General features: G+C 46.1%; 1 protein-coding gene and 1 long non-coding RNA gene across 8 annotated transcripts in view; one reads left to right on the top strand and one right to left on the bottom strand.

Moving 5' to 3' along the window:
• Positions 1-9,878, bottom strand: part of Antxrl (ANTXR like) — a 25,205-nt gene extending 15,327 nt beyond the window's left edge. The window contains exons 1-10 of one of the 7 annotated variants that reach the window (XM_031362340.1): positions 9,751-9,878; positions 8,655-8,823; positions 7,425-7,496; positions 5,878-5,949; positions 3,700-3,781; positions 3,554-3,587; positions 2,049-2,128; positions 1,903-1,971; positions 1,500-1,580; positions 1,310-1,370 (exon numbers count right to left, since the gene is read on the bottom strand). In XM_031362340.1, the coding sequence (XP_031218200.1) occupies positions 1,310-1,370; positions 1,500-1,580; positions 1,903-1,971; positions 2,049-2,128; positions 3,554-3,587; positions 3,700-3,781; positions 5,878-5,949; positions 7,425-7,496; positions 8,655-8,823; positions 9,751-9,799 (769 nt within the window). In that variant the 5' untranslated portion in view covers positions 9,800-9,878. Of the gene's footprint in view, positions 1-1,309; positions 1,371-1,499; positions 1,581-1,902; positions 1,972-2,048; positions 2,129-3,553; positions 3,588-3,699; positions 3,782-5,877; positions 5,970-7,424; positions 7,497-7,604; positions 7,648-8,654 lie in introns of those variants that run through there. The other 6 variants (XM_031362336.1, XM_031362339.1, XM_031362338.1 and 3 more) reach the window with 6 other exon arrangements.
• LOC116084981 lies at positions 9,118-11,071 on the top strand. Its single transcript, XR_004116339.1, has 2 exons — positions 9,118-10,083; positions 10,805-11,071. It is a non-coding gene; the product is annotated as an uncharacterized LOC116084981 (long non-coding RNA).
• The last annotated feature ends 4,912 nt before the right edge of the window (positions 11,072-15,983 follow it).

Here is a 15,983-nt window from a genome sequence, read left to right as displayed (position 1 = left end):
GGTGGTGGTGGTGGAGGTGGAGGTAGGGGTCTTGCCCTCAGGGCCCCTTTCCTATTAACCTTATTCTGAGCAGATTTCTCTTTAACATGCTAACGACTTTAAACAATTACAAGCCTCCTTTTCAGGGCTAGGATTTTTACAACCTTGAAATTCCCTCCTTTCTCTTGTCAAATAGCATATTTTTTCATATCCTATTAGCTTCCACAGTTCTCTGTCGTAGACCTGGTTAATAGTGAGAAATTACCATGACACTCCCTGGGTGCTATTTTATGCCTTGAGATTTCTTCTGTCAAATACATTAGTCCTGGAAGTTTGAACACAACTTCACTTAAGCTCTTGGGACACAAGCACGACACAGCCACAGTTCCTGCCAGAATGTGCCATGAGTGGACTCTACCCAGGTTCCCCATGGACTCCTTAAAGGCCTCCACTGTAAGTGTTTCCCTTGACATATGGGTTTTCCAAACTTCCATTAGGACAACCTATTAAGCTCTGCTTTAGAGTGTTCTTGGGCTTTTCTGTCTCAAAGTTCCAAACCTTTGTTCATGTTCTTTCTTGCCAACTATTTTCAAAGGCTTAAGAATGACACAGAATTTTGTAACAATCTTACTCCTGATACCAGTTTTCTGTGTTACTTTTCTTGTTGCTGCCAGACAAAATAAAGGGCTTATTTCAGTTCACAGTTTTAAGAGTTCAGTCCATCATGTGTGGGGAGAAGTCATGTTGGCAGGAGCTTGAGGTGTTTGGTTATTTATTTATATTTTTGTTTTTTTTTTTTTTTTTCGAGACAGGGTTTTTCTGTGTAGCCCTGGCTGTCCTGGAATTCATTCTGTAGACCGGGCTGGCCTCGAACTCAGAAATCCGACTGCCTCTGCCTTCCAAGTGCTGGGATTAAGGGCGTGCACCACCACTGTCCGGCTTACATTTGGTTATCTTACTCCATAGTCATGAGGAATAGAGAGATGGATGCTGCTGTGCAGCTCATTTTCTTTTTATTTACTCAGCTTGGGACCACCGGCCATTGAATTAGGCTGCCTCTGGTTAGAGTGGTTTTTCCCACTTCAGTGAAGCCAATCTAGAAACTTGTTCACGGTCATTCTAAGAGGTTTGCTTTCTAGGTAATTTTAGACTTTATCAAGTGGATGGATCAGTATTAATTGTCAAAATACACTGGTCACATCCACCACACAAATCATGGAAATGCCACACACAGGCTGTATATCCTATGCAAACCTCACACATGCATTCGGTTGTGTACATGCTTTTGAGTTATTCCATCTGCCCATGACCTGTCCATCTCTGTCCTTACCTTTTGCGCACACGTAGGTAGGCTGCACGGATAGTACTTCAGTACAGGACTTGGAAGCAAGCTGAGAGAGAGAGAGAGAGAGAGAGAGAGAGAGAGAGAGAGAGAGAGAGAGAGAGAGAGTTGGGTTGGATAGTAGGCCTCAGGGAATATAGACAGTGTTTCCACAGTCTTCCACATCCCACATACTTACTGGGTTAACGATGCCTTCCAGAGCAGTGAACCCTTCATCGACCCCAAAACAGTGATCTGGGTCCCCTGCAATACTCACCAACTATGATAAGAGAAAAATAATTGGTTTGAACCTCAGAGCCAGGAACTAGAAGCATGATGCATGCAACAGGTTCCCAGACTTGTGACAGGAAGTGTTGCCCTGGGGCCATGGTGATATTAGGGCACTTACTGGCTTTCATTTAGAGCCCAGACTTAAGGAATGGGAAGCTCTCTGGCCCACTCTGCATAAGGGGTAAGCTTACTTAACTCTAACCCTTGGGGAGGTGAAAATCCCACTCTCTTGGTATTGTAAAGACGGCTTTACAATCTTGCTGTACCAGGCTACTCAGGGGCACTGCACTTGGTCACCTGGTCTGAAGTACCTGCTGTCTGCTATACATAAAAACACCCACGGTGTAAAGGATTGCTCCCATTTTCCGGGCTTTTTTGGCCTAAAAAGAAAGAAGGTGCTGAAAATAAATCCCCAAATACCAGAGGCAAAGTGCTGACATCTGTGGACTGGACTCACCTCTTCCATAGTGTCAATATATGGCTTTAGCAGTAATAGCCCGTCAGTCAGAGCAATAATCACGCTGTTGATATTGCGGCCTACAGAGGAAACAGCAAATGGATGGGCTGGGTGGGAAAGACTAGGGACTGCTTAGAGGTTGAGGCTGCGGATTCAGCATTGTCCTCTGTGGTAAAGTTGGTTGTACCTTAGTCCTTGGTCTCACAGTGAAAATAAGGCTTTCTTTCCTAGCTAGTTTACGGAGGATTCGGAGCCAGAGGAGTTTGGAACCCTACCAGCAGACCTGGCCTCTCCTCTCCTACCCTTGCTATGGAACCTCTGTCCTAAGGGCCGTCTAGTTATTGAGACACAAGCCCAGCCTCTCCTTGGGCAGGTGGAGGAACAGGGAGGGCCTTCCTTTCTGAGGATGCCCCAGTGAGACAAGTGGAGACTGGGGCCAGCTTTAGGCACATCCTTGAGAACAACTTGTTAGGAACAGGAAGCCCAGCAAGTCAAGACCTGTAATGAGCATAATAATAATAATAATAATAATAATAATAATAATAATAATAAGCCTTTTAGACATGTAAAAAATAGCTTAGTCAGGATCCCCACCACACCCGAGGCTGCCCCTGATAACCAGAACTCAGTGACATCACTCACCCAAGACAATGAGACACAGTCCTAGAAGCCCATGATGCCCACTGAATGGTATATAAGCAGAGACCAAGAGCATTCAATGCTTTGCTCTGCACATCTGGAGAGATGCCATCTTGATCTTCCCTGTGACTGGAGAGTCTACTCCAGGATCCTAACCCTCAAATCAGGGACTTCTGTTAGAGACTGGACCTGACCTTCAGCTGAGATATAACCACACAGGTGAGCAGCCTTGAGGAGACAGGCTTAGGACCGAAGTTAGGAATTCAGAATGTGAACCTTATGTGGTGACCCTCAGCATAATAACATAAAACTTCGTTATATTAACTATGCATATCTACCTTCTTGCTCACTGCAAGACCACAAGTCAGAAAGCCTTAGGCAGGGGACGCAATGACGTCTCATCAAATTTCCCCACTGGATTCTACATATTCCAGACATGTACTAAAGGCCTGTAGTGCACAGGTACATGTAGTCTTGACTGGGCATGGTTGACTCATGGGCTTAGGAAGCTGACCAAACAAAGTAAGAGGGAGAAGAGAAGACTTGAGAGCCAGAGGAAAACCAAGCCCTGGCTTCCATGCACAGGGTACTCAGTCTGCTAGGTCCTTGTGCGTTCTCATTTCTATTCACCAGCATATCTATAGGCCAAGGACCAGTGAGAACAAAGCCTACACATGACCACATGCAGCATCCGGCCCCCTCAGAAGCATCCTGAATGGGGTGCTGTGTTCAGAGGGTCCTGCTGTGCAGGGGAGAGGAGCACTGGCTTCAAGAGTCAGACTTGAAGAGGTCCAGGATCTGCACACAGACCCAGCAGGGAGCTCAGCTGTGTGGGTTCCGCCTCGCTGAAAGTACGGACAGCTCACCTCCCAAGGTGGACTTTCGGATCTGTTCATTTGCCTGGCAAAAAAAAAAATGAAAACAAACAAACATAAAAAAACAACAACAAAAGAAATCAATGCGAAATGACCCCAGAGGTCCTCTAGATTGAGCCCGCTGTAGGCGTCTGTACCTTTCTAAGTCCTTTCTGCATGTGTGTGAGTCCTTGAGGCTCTATGTTCTTAAGCACGATAAGGCTCTTGTTGATTTCATTTCTAGAGAGAATAAAAAAAGAAAAGGTGGCACGGGAGCTATCGACAGAGGCAAGATATCTCCAAGTCATCCTGTGGCCTTGCTCACTGTGCACACCGCCTGGCTGAGAGAGGGCACTGGATAAGAGGCATTGTCTTTCCCTTCTGAGTTGGGCCTTTCTCTGTCCCTGATGGGACCAAGGGGAAGGTTTAGTTTTCTTTGAGTTCATTTACATTATGGGGAACCGAGACCTTGGAGATTTGGATAGAGACCTTGACTGTTAACTCCTTGGAGAACAGCCTGGAATACACATTTAAACTAGGGATTTCCAGGTGGTATCCACATTCTAAATAAGCAAAGTAATGCCAAAGTCGTTCTCCTTCTGGGCAGTCTGTTATTCACTAGGTAGGGCTGAAGGGGCCATGTAAGCCTGCTGAACTACTGACCAGTACCTATCCCCACTGTCACAGAGCTCTTGCTTGAACCCTTCCCTCTAGTCTGCTAAAGGTGACAGTCAGACTACTTAGATATGAGCCCAACTGTGAATTCAATGGAGTCAGGCCTTCGGGGCTGTCCATAAGGCATCTGTGTTGCTCCCTAGGCTAGAAGCAATATGGCCTGCCAGGTGTTATTAAAACAGACAGATCACACCAAGGCAGGCAGGATGGGGCCTGATGGTCATTCATTCTAGGACAAGAAAGGTAGGCATGAGGTTCAGAATAATTCGGTGTGAGAAGGCTAAGCAGGCATAACAAGGAGATCCACAATAGACTCCAAGGTGGCTTCCTATTGGGGAACAGAGAGGATTTACCAGGGTTGAGCTTTGAGAGCCCCATGCCTGGCCCAGGTAGACCCCACTAGAAGATGAGATGCTAATGTTCAGCAGGCTCCATGGGGGTCAAACCAGGGATTTCCAACTCCGGTTCTGTCCTCCTCTGTTTGCCAGCACAGCCCAGTCCAGTTCTCACCCATGTACAGCCTAATCCAGCTCTTTCTCTCTGCCCTACCCCTAGCCTCCTCCCATTTCAACACCTATCCCTCTATCTGGCCCTAGAATCTATCCTTCAGCTTGGCCTATCCAACCATCCTCTACAATGTATATCCCAAACCCTCCACCTGGCCCAGATTCAATTCCTCCCCTCAGTCGAGGAAAACCTCTTGCTCTGCCCAGCTTCTCCTAGGCCCTGCTGCAACTCTGTACTCCCTGCCAGAGTCACCCTCAGGAATTCTCTCTGCCACTCAAATCTAATCAAGTCTCCCAAAAACCAAGCCACAAGAATATACTACACCAGGCCTTGCCTGGACCCTAGGGAGTCAGTCTCTTCCTGCCCCACCTCCCAGATGGACCCAGAGTGCTATGTCCATAAATTTAGAGACTCTTGTCTCCTCTCCGAGGCTGGCTGTTTTCCCTCCACTCCCTGCTCCTGCTTTTTCTCTAGGACAGAGGACAGAGGTTTTTCACACACCCAGACACCCCAATCCTAAATGTCCCATACTTCTCTCCATTTCTCTAACTCTTGATAAAGTCTCTGGAAAAGCACACAAAGTTGACCTTCCCCTCACTCTCAGCCAAAATCCCCTGCTTCATACCTCTGGAATTCTGGGCACAGTTGGGCCACCTCTCTTTGTGGCTTACCTGTTCCCAAATCTTCCTGTATGATGACTCAGTGCAGGTGACTCGTGACCCATCGTGAGGCTTCCTTACTTGTGATCACAGGGGCCCAATGTGCCCTCCCCATACTCCAATACTTCTCTCAGGGTTTCCTAGCTGTTTCCCGTTTTCTAAGCAGAGAATGACTTGTTCACAGCAGACCACACACAGGCCATTATTCTAAAGGTACTAATATATATAGCTCAGCTGGGTCCCATCTGTTATTATAGATAGGACATAGGTAAGATTCAGGAATGGAGAACTTGTAGAAGCATCAGGTCCATTCTGCTTAAGCACAGGCTCAAGGGTGCTAGTAAACTAAGGCTGGAGGTCAATTTGGGTACAAAAGTCCCCTAGTAAGGGCAATGCTAGGAGACCCCAGAGGTCTCTACAAGCCCCCTGTTTCCTCAAAATCCTTGTATCCTGGCCACTAGGCTAGCCTCAGGATTCAGAGCAACACCTTCCTACCTGTCTGAGGTGAGTGGCAGGATAACTTCAGCCTCTGTTGCGTAGGTAATGATGGAGATCCGCAGGTTAGGGCTGGAGACAAAGCATAACCACTGAGAAGCCAACACACAAGATCATCAACCTGCCAGGGAGCAGACAAGCACCAAGTCCCTGCTCCCACCCCATCTCTTTTTCACTGAGGACATTCAGAGGTAAGGACTTAAGGTAAAATTGGCAAAGGATTCTAAAGCCCATGGAGATACGTAAGTCCACAGGAGAGAGTCAGGACAACCCCAATCCATTCCATGTTTCGTCTCTCTTCTATCCCCATCTCAACCCTTTTTCTCTTTCATATGTACACACACTCATGTCTGAATAGGCAGAGGCTCCCACACTTTCCACTGGGGGCATCCTTATCCCTGGACCCTGCTATCAGATTCTTTGCATCTGTAGCCACTGTCTTTGTTGGGGTTTTATTGCTGTGAACAGACGCCATGACCAAGGCAAGTCTCATAAAGGACAACACTTAATTGGAACTGCTTACAGGTTCAGAGGTTCAGTCCATTATCATCAAGGTGAGAGCATGGCAGCATCCAGGCAGGCATGATGCAGGAGGAGCTGAGAGTTCTACATCTTCATCTGAAGGCTGCTAGTGGAAGACTGACTTCCAGGCAGCTAGGGTGAGGGTCTCAAGCCTACACCCACAGTGACACATCTACTTCAACAAGGTCACATCTCCTAATAGTGCCACACCCGGGCCAAGCATATTCAAACCTTTCTTCTCTCTCTCTGTCTCTGAGAAGCCACTCACATACACACCTCCCTCTCCCCTCTCCCACTACGGCTCAGAGTAGGAAATCAGATCCCCTTGGCTTAGCATGAGGTCTACTATGGCTTTGTCTACAACCCACCCATGGTCCTCTTCTCCTAGCCTTTCCTGGGTTACCTTGACTCCCTAGTCTAAGGGATCACCCATTTACAGAAGCTAACTGTTACAGTTTGAATTAGAAACATCCCTCACAGTCTCATGCTTTGAGCCTTTGTTCTCCATCTGGTTACACTTTTTTTGTGTGTGTGCCTGTAGAGTATTTAGATGGCCACTAGAAGATCATCAAGAGCAGACCATGCCCCTCTCCCTGCTGTTTGCTTTCTTCTTGGTGTACCATGGTGTGAATAAGCCTTGGCCACATGCTTCTCTTGCCATGCCTGTAAAGGATGGGCTGAAACCCTCTGAACCTGTGAGCCTCTCTTAAGTTGTGTCTGATAAGAATTGTAGTCTCAGTAATGTTACACCTGACCTTGTACACTTTCTAGCCTTGAGGACTCAGTTCACATCACGGTTTCTCTAAGACCCTGGAACTTTTCTCTGAGAGTTTTTGCTGTTTCCTTTGTCTTTCCCTAGCAAGCTCCCCATTCCACTCCTCCGTCCCTCAACATCCTGTACTAAGTGTCCATTATCATACTGTGTCTCCCACTCTGTTAGCACACCAGCCTGCGTCTACGCTCTCTCTCTCTGTCAGAGGGATACTCCCTTGAAGCCCAGAGGAGACTACAGTCAGAAGCCATACTTTGTGAATTTCTTCACCAAACCTTCTGCAAATGAATAAATGTAGATCCAGTTCTCCGCCACACTGCCCGATCTAAAGACAGAGGAGATATATGTCAATGTATGACACAGCTTTGTCAGGGAGGGTAGTGCCAGCCTCCCTAGTCTTTCAATCTTTTATCAGGTTTTTTTTTTTAGCAACCTGCCCCCTTGTTACTGCTGTAGACCATGGTGGGTCATCAGGAGAGATGGCTTTCCTCAGGGCCAGTAGTGAACAGAAGGTAGCTAAACAGTTTCATCTGTTGGGACTGTAAAGTCCTAAGAAGGACTCACTGGGTCATTATGAAACAAACAGATGTGAAAGTGGCAAGAGAGATTAACTAAGAAGGGGGTTAATAGGGGTGTGGGTAACTAGCAATGAAATGATAAAAAAAATACATGTCATACATGCATGAAAATAAAAGAGAAAAATACAGGGCTGGAGAGATGCTCAGTGCTTAAGAGTACCGACTGCTCTTCTGAAGGTCCTGAGTTCAAATCCCAGCAAGTACGTGGTGGCTCACAACCATCTACAGTGAGATCTGACGCCCTCTTCTGGAGTGTCTGAAGACAGCTATAGTGTACTCACATATAATAAATGAATTTTAAAAAGAGAGAAAAATACAGACAAGTCAAATGGCTAAAGTCAGGAGATCAGTGCAAATGTGATTTCTAGTTTATAGAAGTTTAAAGCACTCTACAAATTTCTGTAAGCCAAGATGGGATAGTGACAGAAGCTCTGGGGCCCTTTCAAGTCCAGTCCCCATCCCCTCCCTTGACAGTTAAGAGGGGTCTAAAAGCCAGTCCAGCTTGCCTACCACATGGAGGAAAAACAGGATCTTTCTAGGGTTCTTCTTGAGTTGGGAGAAAGAAGCTGCACCCTTATGGCCGTAAACAAAGGAGAGTGCCCATAGTGTCAGGGGTGATGTCTGCAGAGTCACTCTGTGGGTAGTGTGCATTAGTGAAAAGGTACTTCCCAGTAGCCCCTAGGTCTGAGGGCTGTGATGAACAGATCAGAGTCAAGGAGATGGGGAGAGAGCCATCCATGCTCTGTTGCAGGGCTCTGTTGTTGGTCTTCCTGCATTGAGGAAGTCAGTCATTGATGGAAGCCTACTTCCTGAGGTCTGATCACAATGACCTTGCCTGTCTGTAGAGTATGACCTACCACTGATGCCCAAGGGATATCTAGGGACAGTGCAGGAAGGCAACTCACTTGTCCAGGATGAGGTAGAGGTCGAAAATACCTTGACAATCATTCCCTGATTGCCCCTGGGGCACGTTTTGTCTCATTTGTTGTATCTGGCGTTGGTGGGGACTTCTGAAGCCCTTGTTCAAGCGGTGGAATAGTTTCCAGCCAGGACCATGGTATCGGAGGCTCCCACCTTTAAAAGTGGGAGGAAGCAACAGGAGCAGCAGCAGAAAAAGTGCCGAACAAGGCATGCAAGGACTGTGGCTCGTCATGTTCTTGACTGTCCCTGGGACTTTGCTATAGCTCTTGGGATGCTGCGGAAGGTCACATGGAATCTTTCTCCACCACCTCTACCTGAACTTAGGGGTAAGGATCACTGCCTCTAACCTACCACCAGGTAGTACTCCACCTGGTATACTCAGGGCACAGGGACCGGGGAGGCAGCTGCTCTGGGGTGTCCTTCCCCCAGCTACCTGAGGAATCCTTCTCCCACCTTGGGACAAAACACTGTAGGGTTATGATGGGACAGGAAGGTTGACATGGTGACTTTGTGACCTGCCCCTGTGCTCAATGCCTTCATGCTGACAGTGCCAAGAGATAGTCACAGGACCTTTGCAGGAGTCTCAGATAAGGACTCTTTTTCCGCATCGCAGCCCCTCACAGGGCATCCTTTGGTGACAACCTCAAGGAATCCATATATTTTGTTAACTGAAAAGGTGACTGAGCTCACTGGTTACTGTGTGTGAAGAGGTCAGGGCACCAAGGGGCAGGTGTGTGAAAAGTAGTGGGCTAAATGTGGGTCCTGAAAGCAGCAGGGTGACTTCAGAAAGAGATGAAGGTTGTATATGATTGTCATGAGTGGAAGTAGTTCATCCATCCACTGTCATGTGACAGGCTGCCCAACCTTGATGACTTAACACAACCATTTTATTGTGATCTCAGGTTAAGTGAATCAGATCCTGTTAAGGTGGAGTGGGGAGGTCCCCTTAAAAAGGGAACCTGGGAAGACCCCAGTTCTGGGAAAGACTGGAATTGACTAGAAGATTCTTCACTATCCCCTGTGGCACCAGAGCTGAGGAATGTCAGGGTGACTCAATTGGAATGGTCATGAAACCCTAACCTGTGATCTCTCCCTGTGACTTGGGCCTCTTCCCAGCATCAGTGGACATGGACTTCCTTCATGGAGGCCCAGAGCTTGAGGAGATAGTGTCTGCAGTGAGGAGCTTGAGATGGTGGAGCCCTTTATGACATCACTCCACCAGGCATGGTGTCATTTATACTGTTCTCTGACCAGAGGTTGGCCAGATTGTTCAGCTTCAGAGAGGAGTGTGGATGGGCTCTGCCGGTGTCTTCACCCTTCTTCATCAAAGTGCCTGGAGTGGCAGAGTGGGGCACGGTGTGGAGAGATGGTGTCATACAACCTCATTCAAAAGGAATGCAGGCCACCCAGACTGTAAGGGAGATCATGTTTAGAAATGCCACGATCACTTTTCTTTTTATGCCTGTATGCTCATAAAAGTTATTAAGAATCACAACTTCTCTCTTATTAATTTTAAAATAGATCTACAAGATAAATTTTACAAGGGATAGCACTGGGTCTGCAGAAATCTTTTGTTTGTTATTGTCTTTAAAATAATGACAGTCTCAAATAAGTAACGAATTGAAATTAATCAAATCTAGGATACTGGCTTTACAACATTAAAGTCTTTTCCCATCTTTCATGACAGTTTTATTGCCATAGTTTTATGGGTTTTCCAGAAGAATAGATATCTTAGACTGTGGTCTTAATCTGCCTTTTATTCATTCCTAAGTGGACTGGTCATCTGGTCACATGACCTAGGCATTTGTTTCCTCCTCTGAAAAGCCTGTGTGTATGTGTTCTTTCTTCACCCGGACTGTTGTTCTTTTTGTATTTGCTCATTTGCACTGTGTATTCTGAACACCAGGCCTCTGTCAGGTGTGGCAATACTGTCCTGTGTATGGCTTGGTTTTTCACTTAATTTTGAAGAATAGAGAAAACAATGCACACGTTCTTAGATGCTATGCAGATTGTTGTGGGCTAGATGAAAGGTAGCGATACTGTAGCCTGATAGGAAATCTTTAATCCCTGGGGACATATCTTTCAATGGGAAGGTGAGACCTCCATCTCTTCCATTTCGTTTTCTTGCTCCTAGATAAACCATCCACACCAGATGCTGACCTGAAGTGCCATCTTTCCAAAGTCCGGAGGAAGTAGGACCACCTGATCTTTGACAGGAGTCTTCAGAACTGTGAGCCCAAACCTTGGACTGAGCAGATGCTGATGAAGCCTCTGTCCTACTGAGCACTATTGGTAGCTTCAGGCTTTCCTGAGGAGAGCTAGTCACACTCGGGCGGTGGCCCTACACCTGTGTATGTACCTGCAGCTCTAATTAGACTCAATGGATTGTAAAGGGAAAAAATCTTACAGTTTGAAAATTTTATATTTAATTTTAGTAATCAAATTTTTTTTAAAAATGTGATTTGAATCACTATAAATATGTAAGTTATGTAATTATTTTTATGTATACTACTTGTTTACAGCAGAACAAATATGTTCTAAAAAAATAAACCCATCTTTTAAAAAAAGCTAACTGCTTCAAATGTTTTGTTATGGTGCCACAAAGCTAACTTACACACAGCTTAACTGTCATTTCCCATCCTTTTGTTACTCTCAAAGCATTTGTGTCCCCTGACACCTTCAGGTTCTCCAGTGTCACAAAATTTATCCTAACCAGGGACAAGGCTGCCACTCTGCAAATGGGGAGTCTGGTGGGGGTGGGGGCTCCCAGACTGGCAGAGACAGGGTGGGAAACCTCAGCAAATACCCAGGAGAGTTTCTAAGAAGACCCAGCTCTGGTGGCTGCTGAGCTGAATCCATCCATGAGGATCTTGAAATGAGGGGTTTCAGAGAATCTTGGGTAGAACAGGCAGGAACCAGGAAAGCAGAGGTTAGAGTGACAGTAGGGAAGGAGATGATGATAAGATTATCCTAGGATGTTGGGTGGGAGTTAGGATGGAGGGGACGGGAGGGATGGAGAACCAGGAGGAGGTGAGTGACAGATAGAAGGTAACCTCCAGCAACGATGAACCAGACAAGTACCCCACTCTTACACAGGCACCAAGTCTGGCTTCGGTCAGAGACAGTTAGTCCAGGTCCCAGGAGACGGATCTTCAGGAGCTGTGTAGGCTGCAGACTTGGGGCCTGGCTTGACTGTGTTTTGGTGGTCTCTCTGTCGTGTGCCTCTCAGTCGGACACCATTTTAGGTGCAGGGCTACAGACTATAGACTTTTGGAAGTGTGAGTTGCAGAGGCTCCAGTCCAGGTACCTGAACAGTTCTCCTTGCAAATGGGGTATGGGGCCAAGTTCAGAGATTTGTGGGCTGTGCCCTATGCTGACATTAGGAGTCTATCCCCTGTGCAGAACCCAGAAGGCATGGAGTGGGGGAATCCCTCTTAATTATCCCCTCTCAGCCGTCTGCTTTTCTGCACGTGTGAATTCTGACTTTCTGGGCTTCATTTCCATCCATAAATGACTCCATCCCTGGTGAGGGCTCTGATCTTAAGCAGGATGTGTGCTGGGCGCTAGGCTAAGAACCATACACCAGCCACAGATCTTTCCAAACATCTGGAAATGTAATATGTTCAGTAGCCATCATGGGGAAATGAGGAGAAATGATCAAATTATAAACCTCTGAGTTTTCAAGGTGAATGGAAAGAAAATACTTGGTTTTAGAGAGGTGGCCCTGATTAGCTCTCACCCTCACCTAAGGCACCCACAGCATACCAAGAAGATGACCCCTGCATTGGCTTCAGGGGATAGAACATTCAGACCTGTCTTCTAGGCTGGTGTGCAGTGTTAAGTTGGGAGACACAGAAGGGGATGGGTTTCAGGAATGGGCATGAGAAGAACATATGTAGGAGGCCGGGTATGTGCACTTGAGACCTTTAGGTATGACTGGAAGTAAAAATGACAGACTAATTACTTGTGAATGCCACTGACAATACACATGTGAGGAGACATTTAGACACATTCACACACATTTAGTAATACATTTTAATTTCTTGGTGAGACACAGAACATTTTAAAATACCATACCGTAACTGTGGTAGCTGTGAAGGGCTGGAGAATTTTAGAATTTTAAAATAAGAGCATTTAATAGAAATATATCAGTAGGACTGTGTAATGTATAACCTTTACCTAAAAGGGCATGGAAAACCTCTGTACCGAGCCAAGAATGTAGACTAGCCAGTTTCAGGAACCTGTTGGCCACAAAGCCCCCACCCCCCACCCCCCCCCAGCTAGGTCCAAGAACAAAAAGCAGGGAACGGTCAGCCATAAAGTGAATAACATTGACCAGAACACATTCTTGTGAATAATGAGCATGTAGGATGCTTTCCTTATGACCCTGACTCAATCAGGGGTTGGGTCCTATTAGAATTTTCCACTGTTCTCTTGTTATGTGGCCATGGTAACCCCCTCACCCCCCTAGTTTGTGGTTTTTCCCTTTAAATACCCCTCACTTCTTGTGCTTGGGGTTGACCCCGAGCACCTCTGCCCCTGGGTTACGAGCTCATCTGCAGTATACTGGTTTCCCCTGAATAAACCTCATGCTGTTGCATCAAGATCAGTCTCTCATGAGTTATTGGGTGGTCGTGTCATCCCGAGACTTGAGTGAGGGTCTCCCTAGCTCTGGGGGTCTTTCAGCTGGAATTAATGTTTCTGTACTCAAATTAGGTATTAGGGCCAATGTGAAAATGTTTTATGTTAAGATCAGATTTTCTGGCTACATTTTAAGTGAAGGTGTCTAGAAAAGCAGGTCTGGGTAACTCTGGAAGGGAAAAGGCCGAAATAATAGAGGCCTTTTATTTCTTATAGAATTCAGTTTTGTCACAGGGACACAAATTTATGTCACAGTTTTGTCATAGGTAAATATATACATATTTACCTATGCCCATATTCTGAAACACAAAATACCAAAGTTGTTTGTTTAATGACAAATTAAAACCAATTCCATAGTTTATTAATGGCTCTCAGTCAGCCAAGGCTTTAGTCTAAAGCTGCCCAGCAAATGCACACAGACATGAACAGCAACCGAATTTGACAGAGGGGATTGCAGTGTGCTTAGTGAAATAATTTGTCATGTCATAGCAAAGAATGCTGGCAGTTTCTGGGTGTGTGTATGGGGTTTTGATTTGAGAGGCTGTAGGCAAGGATTTCCTAAGCTACAAAAACAGATTAGCTATAAAAATTACTCTTCTGTGTAAAATTATAACTTCATATTATTTTCCCACAATTCCAACACTAGGGGTGAGAGACCAGCCTGAGGTCACAAAGTGAGACCTTATCTCAAAACAAAAAAAAAAAAAAATACAACAAAAATTAATGTTACAAAATTTTAAGGAAATTATTTTATTTAAAATGACGTAATGCCCAGGTAATGGTGGCTCACACCTTTAATCCCAGCACTTGGGAAGCAGAGCCAAAGGCAGGCAGTTCTCTATGTTTGAGGCCAGCCTGGTCTACAGAATAAGTTCTAGGACAGCCAGGGCTCTACAGAGAAGTCCTGTCTCAAAAACCAAAACCAAAACCAAAACCAAAACCCAAACCAAACCAAAACAAAAAGATATTCTTTAGAAAAGAAGGAAATAAAGGAATAAAACTATCTGTAGTAGAATAGACTATAAAGGCACGCACATACTCCAGCATTCTCAAATAAGTTATATTTTCAATGAACTTGAACAGATGGGGAAAGATGCTCAAATGGGATGAAGAAACTGTCAGCATTACATATGTGATCACATATTAGGATGCACTCATTCCTTTCTGGAGCCCAGACATGTAAAGGACACATCAGAGACACTGATGAGGTAGGAATATGACTGACTTTTCTAATACTGACTTATGGACCCTACAATCCAAGTGTCCAGTCAGCTATACCTGTGACCCTTGTCCTGTGAAAAATGACAGAAAACTTGAAGCTTTAAAGAACAACCTGGTACCCAGTTCTGCATCAGAGAGATGTCTGATGGGAGTATCTCTGGTACAGTTGGCATGTTCTCTGCCGGAGAGGGCAGAGCATCCTCCTTGTCTTATGACTTGGCTGAGATCAGTGTGAGACCTATTTCATCAGTGCTCAGAGTCACCCTTGACCAGGGACAGAGTTGAACTTCTGGCCTCTGGGAAGGGGAATCAGAAACTGAAGTCAGACAGGGAAGGGATTTCCTTCCTTAAAGTACACACAGCAAGACCTCTGGGATTCTCTGTGGCCACGCAATCCATCTCAGAGAGGTAGCCTGGGACCAGGGAAGCTGGGCTCAGACAGACAGAAAGCTGAGGGTCTTGTAACTGGGAATATAACTGTGCTTTTGTCTTTGTTCACAGTAAAGACTAGACTCTCAGACATCTGCAGGAGCCAGGCTGATCTCAGTAGGTGTCAATGAAAACCTTCCATTCCCACTGCATCCCTGAGGGACCTCACTCACTGAGAGGAGCCCTGGAAGACCCAGCACATCAGCTGTTTTTGATGCTGCTTGGCATGCAAGCTGTCCTTGGGTCGGTACAGAAGGTAGCAGAACCTACCCTCCATCCGGCCATGTGCCACCTGTGCCTTCTTTTGTAGGAAGAGTGCCGGACAGTCTATGTTAGGGCCACTCATTTGCTCTGCCCATCCTGGCTTGCATCATCATATGATTTGGATGACTTCAGTCATGGTGTCTCTATCATCCTGGTCTAGGCTAAGAATCAACTCTATTTCGGTTCAGTGATGCTCCAAAGTGAGACTTATCTGAAAATATCCTGCTTATCCCTAAGACATGGGGGGAGGGGGTCGAGGCTTGATGGATAGTTGAACAAAACAAACTCTCCTTGCAAGTCAGGTGAATGAGGGCTGTACCCCATCTTCCTTCCACCAGGGAGTGAGATTGACAAGGGGGACTTGGTGATGTTACTCTTTCCCCTTGGTGTCTCTGACACTGATCACTGCAGAGAGTCTGGTGAGGGGCCCTGTGGATGGCCAGAGTGGAGGAAACGTTTCCCGGAAGTCCTAGGACTCCTAAACAATGCTCTTCTCCAGGAAGGGCTGCAACTCTAATTCATGGCAGCTAGAGTACAAAGGCTGCTACTGTGTTTATGAACCGGCCTTTCACAGTCAGTGGATTACCAAGCTGGATTGGCACATGCTAGGTAGGGTCCCAGATTAGAGAAGGGCAGGCTACATCTGATATTCACATGGAGAGCCCAGGGACTTCAGAGAAATGTGGACTGAGCCTTATTCACCAAAGCAGGTAGAGATAGCCTCAAAAACACTGCTTCTAGGGAATAGATAAAATTTC

Source organism: Mastomys coucha, unplaced genomic scaffold, assembly GCF_008632895.1.
Source record: "Mastomys coucha isolate ucsf_1 unplaced genomic scaffold, UCSF_Mcou_1 pScaffold9, whole genome shotgun sequence".
Taxonomy (NCBI): domain Eukaryota; kingdom Metazoa; phylum Chordata; class Mammalia; order Rodentia; family Muridae; genus Mastomys; species Mastomys coucha.
This window is presented reverse-complemented; position numbering and strand designations above follow the sequence as displayed.